The sequence below is a fragment of the Euprymna scolopes genome, chromosome 41, assembly GCF_053919585.1.
Source record: "Euprymna scolopes isolate OS-2025 chromosome 41, ASM5391958v1, whole genome shotgun sequence".
In the NCBI taxonomy this organism is placed as follows: domain Eukaryota; kingdom Metazoa; phylum Mollusca; class Cephalopoda; order Sepiida; family Sepiolidae; genus Euprymna; species Euprymna scolopes.
In genome coordinates, this window is record NC_136522.1 from 21,307,572 (window position 1) to 21,318,259 (window position 10,688).

General features: G+C 33.6%; 1 protein-coding gene across 2 annotated transcripts in view; it reads right to left on the reverse strand.

Annotated features, from left to right (window-relative positions):
* The window catches only part of LOC145266404 (uncharacterized), a 57,811-nt gene extending 50,474 nt beyond the window's left edge, over nt 1-7,337 (reverse strand). For both annotated transcript variants that reach the window (XM_080122057.1, XM_080122056.1), the window contains exon 1: nt 7,203-7,337. In XM_080122057.1, coding sequence (XP_079978183.1) covers nt 7,203-7,238 — 36 coding nt within the window. In that variant the 5' untranslated portion in view covers nt 7,239-7,337. The remainder of the gene's footprint in view (nt 1-7,202) is intronic.
* Nucleotides 7,338-10,688: the final 3,351 nt, after the last annotated feature.

Sequence of the window (10,688 nt, forward strand, 5' to 3'; positions counted from 1 at the left end):
CCATATTAACAAAATCGATATAAATATAAATCGAAGAAGAATTAATTTCTCAAACTACTGATATTATCATTGAATTAAGCATTGTTTATTTAATATTTACACACAAAAAATTATAATTGCAAAAAATATTTACTTTGTTTTTTTAAGATTAAATTTTCGCCTAATTTTTATATGAAGGATTCTAATATTTTCCTTGCCTAATGTATAATCTTCATATAATCTTGAATAATAATTTTTAAAAAAATATGAAAAAAAGCAGGAACATAAAAAAATAATTAAATTATAAAATGGTAAAAATTATACAAAAGTTTACGCTATGAATGTATGGATGCACGGCTATGGGAAAAATAAAATAAAATAAACCCAGTCGGTTTTGTACTTCCTACCTCCTTGACGTCATTTTCAGACAGCCTTTTGATTTTCTGACATTTTGGGCTTCCCTAGAATTCATACTTCACAACTTCATTTTGTTTGGGGGCTAATTAAGCTATTTTTTGTACAAACAAGAATTTTTTTTTTAATATCTTAGGGCTTTACTTCACTAATTATCTTTGAAATAGATCCAGAAAACTAATAATTATCTTTCAAGGGATTTTTACAATGAATTTATTTAACTTTAGAATGTAGCTTAATTTTTTAAGTTTCCAAATGTCGCCTTGAAAACATTTTTCATTATAACTTTTTTTTTTTTCATGCGTACAAATATTTTTTCCCCTTTTAGAAATTAACTTCAGGCTTTAATCTTTCAAGTACATTACAAAAAGTGATCGGAAACCTACAAAAAATTATGATAAACCGGCTTTCAAAACTAGGTCCCCCTATCTTTTTTCCACCATTATTACCAGTACCATTCACAAAGGAAGAGATCGTGACTGAAATAACCTTACACTGACCAGCTACTCGAGGTGAGGTATGACCTAGCTCAGTACAAGCTGAACTAGCAGTGTCAGAAACCGATCTTAAGAATACGTGAAAAAAAATTGAATAATTCGACCTCCTATCTTTACAAGCTTATAACTATTTGAAAAATGTAATTCAAACCCTAATTTTTTTTTCAATTAAAGGAGCAAAGACCAAATTTTAAAAAAATAACAGGTTTAATAGCAAATTATGCAATATTTGTTTTTTTTTAAATCGGTTTTCTTTAAAAAAGATTTGAAGACAATCAACAAAATTTTTCTTACTTCGGTTATAAAAAAAAATAGATATAAATTCCAAAAAATCACTTACCTATAAAAATACTGTTGAATGTTTAGTTTCATTCTTCATTGTTCAGAATTTATCCATATTTATATTTTAAATTCCATTTATTTTTTTAAATAAAAGAATTTTTTAAATGACTATTTGAAAAAAGCGTCTTTATCGAAAAACCGGAAGTAACTATTTGTCTTTGTTTAGAACTACGGATGGACAGAAGGCAGTAAAAACCACATTAACCGCGTTAGCCATCTAGCCTTGTGCCTGAAGAAATATGTGTTCCCATAGTTTAAAAATAGTCAAATTTTACTTATAAGTTTTAGCCTTCAAAAAAAAAAAAAAATACAGTCGAGGATTTTTTTTTCTTTTCTCAAAGAAATACATACATTTTTGATTTATTATATTTTCATACTTCTTTATCGAGTGAAATTTTTTTTTTTTTTAAATATCTAAAAAAAGAAAACATTGAATGAAATAGAAAAAAATTGTTGTTAGCGTCCATTACTTACCAGACAATATAAGCAGAATATAGGCTTCCAATTAAAAAAAGAAATCAACGTGGGTTTAAAAATAAAAAAAAGGTTTTACACTTTGGATTTTACAGGTAAATTTAAAAAAAAAAAAAACTTTTTTTGTTTTGATTTACAATATATTATTTATTGATCTTTTATCTTCAATTTGTGATATATAAAACTTTGGTGAGTAAATTAATTATTAAGATTTTAATAGACATTTCAAAATGGGGGGGGGGTAAAAAAACGTTTGTCTAAAATATTATATTCGGTTTATTGGAAAGAGCATAAAATTTCACATTGACCCTGAAAATATGGTAAAAATTGAACTAATAAAAAAATTGATAGATCTTTAAAGTTTAAAAATTGTAAAAAATTTCACTCATAAAATTCAATTGATTTCATTACGTAAAAAAAAAAAAAAAAAAAAAAATTCTATTATTTTTTAAACAACTTTAATAGTTTGTTTCGGAAGTATATTCCATAAAGAAAATAAACAACCCACTTTTAAAAGAGAAATTACGAGTTTTTTTAAATATTTTATTCGCAGTTTCGTGTTAGGGGTGTCAAAAATTCCCCCCAAATTCTGATACAACTAAAGCTGAACTCTCCCAGGCATTAACTCGCCACTCTTGAGAAGTTTATTTATTGCCGATCGCCTCGCCTGGGTACTCAGAATGTCGCTAAATAGGGTTTGGGGGTGATATGAGAAAAATAAGACATTCAAAATGTTTCGTAAACATTACACAATGATATCCAGTTCGTGTAAAAAGTTAAAAGAATTCATTTGTGCCACTCGATCGTTCTCTCCACATAAATTCCTGAAAATACGAACTAAACAGATTCACCGAAGTGAAGTGCCGTCGATTAGTTCCGTTTGACTCAATCTTGGTTTTTAATCGCAAGGTCAAGGCTGCTTCTTGGTCTACGAAATGGCAACTGGCAGCCATGTTGATTTCTTATTGAATGTTTACACATTTTAATCGTGCATTTCTCGAGTTTCGATAGGTAAAATAAATTTGCACTCACTGATTGTACAACCTGCAAAGGTTGTTTATTCCAAAAGCCGTTCTTAACATAGAGAAATTGAAAATAAGAAAATACCTTTCGGAATAAACACCCCCAACCTCCCCATGTTGAGCACGGCTTTCGGAATAAACACCCTTTGCAGGTTGAACAAGCAGCGTACATTGACCAAATTAACTTTTTATACAAAATGACTTTTCATGTAATACTGTTCAAGACTGTGCCAGTTGACACGGTTAAGATTCGGATTAAAAATTGTTATAAAATAAATACAATTTAGGCGCGCAGTATGATTATGTTGGCGCATGAAAAATAAAAAATAACTCCCACGCAAATTCCGGCGTGGCCTTATATATTAAATCAACTCAAAACGAGCGGACGTAGTACAGAGCACCCCACGTGACGTTTCCGTCCAATGGGATTTCTCCAAGGACATTTTTCTAAACTTTTCTTCTTAAGCTCGCTGGGAGCCGGTCCAAATAGTATTTAAGCTCACACAAACATCAAATCTCTCTCAACTGCATTTTCATTCGGACGTTCCACGCGTGTTACTATCACTCTTCCATTTTCACCGCTCCGCGCGCTTCATACAATTTCACAAGCGAACATTACCTATTGCCTCTCTTACCATGTTTTAACATATGAACAGTTCAACAAAAAAAGACATTCTCCTTTTTTATACGAACACTTAAAAAGGACTTCTGAACTCATTATAAAGAGAATTATATTTTATTTGTTAATGGTTGGTTTCGGTGAATAAACCTCCGTTTGTTTTGCATGTAAGTCTTCTTCTTTTTATTTTTATTTATTTGTGGAGGAAGTTAGTTCCTAAAAAGGCCTGACGACCCCCACAAGATAAAAATGCATTATTTTTCTCAAACATATTTAGCGACATTACCGATTTCGGTACTTATGCAGAGAGTGATCCGTGCTGAAATAATAACGTTATGATTTTAAAAGCCATTCTTAACGTGGTGTTTTGTACCCATTCTGTACTTTAACATTACAATTGAATAAAAAAAAAAAACATATCATAAAACTTAGGCACCGTCAAAACTGGGGGGGCAGGTCAGTACTTTTTGACGGACCGTCTTTTTAAAAATCTACCAAAAATCAGGTAATTATCCGATCAATACGAAATTTTCAGCGATTATTAGGAGAAGAATGAACTTTATAACAGTGTACTTATTTTTCATAAACGATATTTATATATATATATTTTTTTGCTTACAACCCCCCCCTTGTTTTGAAGTGGGAACAAATATGCTTAAAATAATCATCTGAAACTGAACAAAACATATTGTGTTGTTGTAAGGGACAGAATTATAGATTAAAAAAAAAAAAAAAAAAAAAAAAAAAAATTGTTTGCATACATTATTTTGACGTCTGAATATCAGAACTTCGATTGTGTTTAATTATCCCGCTTTTGAGTTTTGAAGTGTGAAATTCGGTGGATATGTTAAGTAAAATAATTAATTTAAGTTAAACAAAACAAAAAAAAATTTTTTTTAATATTTATACGAAAAAAGCCATTTTAAAATTTTTGATAAATAAATTAACAATTTTTTTTTTAGCGAGCTGAATAATGCATGACCATTATTAAACAGGGCATGCTTTGAATAATCGATACTAAAAAAAAAAAAAATTCGATAAACATTGTGCCCTTTGTGTTAAAAATAGCATCATTTTTTTCGATCCCGTTTGCCGCCTTTCGACTACGGTGGACCAAACGCGCTGAAATAATTTTTTTTTATTCTGCTTTAAATTGCCCCCCCCCCATTTTGGGGAGCCTGGCCCCCACACACATACACATTAAAAACCAAACTCATACAAATGGTCACCCATCTGGTACTGGCCAGCTTCAGCTTAATAATAAATTGAAATTTTCGTCACTGAAAAATAAGTTTTTTTTGGCCTGTTTGGTCTTCCATAGTTTTCTTCTTATAAAACGCAAACGTAAACAGAGTCGATGTAGACTCTACATCGACGCGAAATATCTGGTTAGCTATATGAATAAGTGGAATTATTTAAAATTCAGGTACTTATATTATATTTTTGCATATTCTCTTAGAAAATCACCCTAAATCTTAGTTAGACAATAAATTAATAAATTAATTATTTCAAAAACCTTTTTTTTTTTTTAAATATTTAAGTACGTTTTTTGTGCAAGACAAAAAATGTCAATTGTTAACTTTTTGGGAAAATTTAACATTTAAAATTTAATTAAAAATAGTAGAAAAAGTTTTACATTATTCTGTTTTCTATATGATAAAATTCGGTAAATTTATACAAACACCGTGACAGCGAATTAACCCTAACCCTAAACCCTAACCCTAACCCTAACCCTAACGCTGTCACGGTGTTTGTATAATAATACCTAAAATTCAGGGTTTTATCTTTCGGGGGAAAAAAAGTTACTCAGAAAAAATGGAGGTACTGGTCGCGGTAAGAGTTCCCTGCCGAACACCCTCCAAAAACAACGATGTCTCCCGTTTCTCGCGCAGCCGCAAAGGACATGTTTTAGTTGCCATAGTAACAACACTTTTTATCGACATTGTTTTACTGTTTAAAGACAGTACTACACATTTATTAATAATATCTCACTTTTAATCACTTTTATCGACTTTTTAAAACTTTTTTTTTACTCTTTTTAAATGACAACGTTAATGTTTATGAATATTGAAATAAAACATTATGTTTATGAATATTGAAATAAAACATTACTACACATTTATTAATAATATCTTTTTTTTTTTACTGTTGAAGCCATTCTTAACACGGGGAGGGTGTTTTGTACATATTCTCTACTTTAACCTTACAATTGAATAAAAAAACATTAAACTTTAAGCTTAGAAATACGATTTAAAATATAGCGCGGATCATAAGTGCACTAGCACCCCATTTTCTTATTAATAAATGTTTAGTAATTATTTTTCTTTTAATATTCATAAACAGTAAAAACGTCGTCATTTAAAAAGAAAATGCTATTTAAAAAAGAAAATAACATTGATTAAACGTAAGTAAATTTATTATTCTATCATCATTTTGTGGTAAGTAAATTTCAAGAACCGCCGACAAGTTTTGTGGTAAGTAAATTTCAAGAACCGCCGATAAGTTTCATAAAAGAAAAAGTCGATAAAAGTGACACAAACAGTAAAACAGTAAAAAAAAAAAAAAAGATATTATTAATAAATGTGTAGTAATGTTTTATTTCAATATTCATAAACATAATGTTTTATTTCAATATTCATAAACATTAACGTTGTCATTTAAAAAGAGTAAAAAAAAAAGTTTTAAAAAGTCGATAAAAGTGATTAAAAGTGAGATATTATTAATAAATGTGTAGTACTGTCTTTAAACAGTAAAACAATGTCGATAAAAAGTGTTGTTACTATGGCAACTAAAACATGTCCTTTGCGGCTGCGCGAGAAACGGGAGACATCGTTGTTTTTGGAGGGTGTTCGGCAGGGAACTCTTACCGCGACCAGTACCAAAATGGATTTTAATAAATGTAATTTAGTTTTAAAAAACAACAACAACTTAATTTTGCGGCCATTTTTGGCGGTGCCTAAAAAACTTTAATTAAATTTGGAAATACGATTTAAAAAATACCGCCGGATTACTCTCCGCATTAGCACCCCGATTTCAATATCAATCGAGGCAGTCTCGAGTACTGACGGAGAATTCAGAGTCAGTTCCGGAAATGGCCAGAGCAATTTATGAAAGTAAAAAAAAAAAAATGTAAACAAGCAGACGACGAGACGACACTAAGCATGCAAAGTGTTATGGTAAAAGAAAAACAAAAGTATCCCCCCCCCTCCAAATACAATAAAGTTGACCCCCCCCAAAAAAAAAGCAGACAGTGTAGGAATAGAATAGTTAACAAATCCCACCCTCTCCTCATGGAAACCCATTCTTAATATGACGAGAGTGTGCCGTGCTGTGCTGGCTGGGCTGGGTTGAAGAGATTTAGTCTATTCTGTATTTTTATCAAGAAGGTGACTTTCAAAACGTAAATTGCTTCGGCCATTTCCGGAATCGACTGGGTAACTACTGGAATCCTCTGGATATCCATTCATTACAAGTACCATCGCCTGAGGTGATCTACTGGGAAATGCCGACGTGTCTCTTCAGAGCTATTTTTGCAGAATGAAACTTTGGAAATGCTTGCTTAACCTAACTCTTAACTTCAGCCACGTAACACCACTTCTTCCTCATGAAGTAGAAGTAAATAAACAGGTACTACACTTTGGGTTTGTCTACTTCGTGAAAAAGATGCATGTTTTTTTTTTTTAATTTCTTTTTACATGCTTTGCTCTATGCATAAAAAGGTTTACAATAATTATTACATAACATATTTTTCATTCGCCTAAAATAAATACAAGATATTCTCGAAAAATTAAATAAAGCCCTTAAACACATTAATAGAGCAACCACAATATAATTTAAATATAAATAAATACTCACTCCCAGCGACGTCAAAATCGTCTTCAGCATTAACATAAAATTAGAATAATCGCATAAGAAACACCTGCGAGTTGATGAGGAACACGTTTTTTGTCGAGGTAACCGGTGTTCATCAAAACATGTCCCGTTTCTTTGTGAGGGCCGGCATTATTTTTTAAATAAATATATTTGATAAAACTACAAGAAAGGACTCGTGTCTTCTTCGTGTTCGAAATAATAATAATCGGTAATGTTTACATGTCCAGGCACAAAAACAAAATAGAAGGTGCTAATGTACTAGAGCTCTACCAATTTGAAAGCGTGAATGTTGAATTTGAGACTACACAAATCCGCTGGCGCTCTAGCAAATGTTTTAATATACTTTTATATATATATATATATATATATATATATATATATATATATATATATATATATATATATATATATATATATATATATACTAGCAAAAGTACCCGTCGTTGACTGGGTTCAAAAACATCCTACAGAAAATGGACTCTGATTTATGAAAGTATGATAGGTTATGAAAAGGAAGGGTTGTAAAGAGATAGCTTCGAATTTGGGGGGTATCAAAACTAAAGCAAAATATGATGAAAGTAAAAATAAAATAGATAAACCCCATAATTTATTATACCATACCTGTTCACACTGAAACACTTATCACAATATTCTGTGGATTTATATTAAAAAACCTTGTTAAATTTTGTGACATATTTCCATTCTATGGAGGTCAGGCGTGAACGAACACCCCATAATTTTATTATACTGTAGGGGACTAGGATATATAAATACCCCAAACCCGTTACAAAAGAATAATGAAACGAATGGAATTGAAGGAAACAAAGACTCAATTAATGGATAAGATAAACGTCGTTTATTTGCTGTTGAAAGAAATTAACATTTTAGTTATAATATGTCCACGCGTATGTAACCAATGTTCGTTGCAGGACTGGTGTTGTAGCAAGAAAAGGAAATGTGTTTTCATCTCAAGTTCGGGTCACTATCGTTTGTTGGCGCGTGGGGAGAGAAATAAGTGTTATAGTGGAAATTGAGAATGATAGTCCAGCGTGTAGACAAAGAAGAGGATATTAGAGTTGTCATCAGTTAGTAGTCAGCTACGCGAAGGTGTTCTCAGGGACCAGTAGTAGATGGAGAGAGAAAGAGTGAGACAGTGTATACAGTCCGTTAGCTCGTGCCCCATACATAGTCACAGGGGTGTTGACGCGCGCGAGCGTGCGCCTCCCGAAGGGGAGGCGGTTGGTTAGCCCAACCTCTCTAGTCGAGAGCTAGTCCTAAAAAGGATTAGAAACAGCTTGTCTCCTTGTTTTATACTCGTTTCCGGAGTGTCTTTTGCGCATGTGTATTTCCTTAGAAAGCGGAAGTGACGTCGTCCATGTGTGCGTTCGTGTGCGCGTGTGTGAGTACATGTGTATACGTAAGCGTGTGTGTATATACACGTGAATGTGAGTGCATGTACGCGAACGTGAATATGTGTAGGTGTGTGGACGTGGGCGCGTATGTTTGTGTGCGCGTATGTATATGACAGCTTGAAATATGAATGTGTGTTTTGTGCGAGGCTTGAAAAAGGCTCGTACAATACCATATTTCTTCAAACTGAAACATAATTATCAAAGTATACTTACGCAGATAGATATGAAAAGTCTTTATTAAATTTTGTGGCTATTTCCATTCTATGGAGGCCAGGTGCGAACGCAGACCCCACAATTTTATTATACCATCCCTATTTAAGTTAAAACATACTTATCAAAGTATTCTTATGTACATTCATATCAAAAACACTTGTAAAAGTTTTTTTTTTAAATTTTTAATTTTTTTATTTCCATACTTTGTGGACCAGGCGTGAATGCAGACCCCACAATTTTAATGAATCACCGTTCTGCCAGATCAAAAATACCCATTTCTGTGGCTCGATACATCTTCTATCATTATATCTAATCAGTTTTTAAAAATAGTCAACCATATAGGAGCCTATTCATGACCACACACACACACACACACACACACACACACACACACACACACACACACACACACACACACACACACACACATACACACATTCAGCTTTATATATATATATATGCTGTTTCTGCAAAGCAATTTTCCAGGTGAAGTCTGCACTATGTATGATCTGGGTTCCAGCACATATTTGATGACAACTGCTGGGTGCTGGGGATCATTTACTGGAATCTGGATTATATACACGAACACATTGTCCTTCTAGTATATTAATAATTCTCGGATGTGTTGATTGTGTTGATGTAGAGGTGGAATCGAACCCAAGATGTCCAGCTATAAGACCAGAGTGGTCTTGGCGTCAAACCCCCATAGAAGTAGACTCGCCCGCTTGCATGAGAAACGAGAGCAGGCTACTTAAACAAGACATTCACGGCAACGAGTGTGCTTTCAAATATATGTTGTCTTGCCGACACTTTACATGGCGCCGCCGATATAGGAAACCTGCTACAAGTAACGTTTGAATATGGACGAATAAACACAGCAGACATTACTTCAATGGATCCTTGAGCTACAGCAAGACAATATCGCCCTGCGAAGAGATGGAGGACAGTCCAGCAAGCTACCTACAAGGAGACCCGACACACATGCACTAGCGGACCAGAAATCCAAAAAATTCTGAAGTTTCCAGACAAATATCTAGTACCGACCAGTCACCGAATTCAGGGAATCACAGAAAATGTACTAAATGTAAAAGGCGTGATATTTACTAAAATCAGAGGAGGATCGCGGAAACACGTCAGATTATATATGTATCAAGAAATACATCAGATTTCTGCCGGTCGGAGTCAGCCCTAAAAGACCTTTGTCTGGTACCAGAGAACTTTCCAAACCCAACTTCACAGCAGAATGTGGCAACTAGTGACGGGGGAAAGGCACCATGTGGGTGCTCACAAAGAACTAATGTCCCACCCAAGCCGGGCAATATCCCTTTTGCCCCTACGGAAGAAAACAGACCCCGATTGGAATAATGGATAAAGGAGTATTTTGAGTCTAGTGCATTCAATGTATGCCCACATCAATGACTGCAGGTGATGAAAGGAAAATCCATGGACATTACGTTCATCCTGAGGGCCAAACCCTCAGCTGTCCACACCCCAATCCCGGTCCCACACCATTGGAAGAAAAGAGTTAAGGAGGACCTCGACCAAGACGTGGTATTGGGCATCATAGAACCTGTACCAGTGGGTACACCTACAACATGGTGCTCCAGAATGATGGTTGCACTAAAAAAGATGGGTCACCAAGGTGTACAGTAGACCTACAAAAGCTCAATGCTGCTACCCTACGGGAAACCCATCATACACCATCTCCTTTCAACCAGGCATCGCTGGTGCCTACGAAAACTAGAAAAACCATCTTGGATGCATGGAATGGTTATCATAACTTAACCCTCTCCCCATCGGCAAGAGATGCAACTAACTTCATCACGGAATCGGGTAGATACTG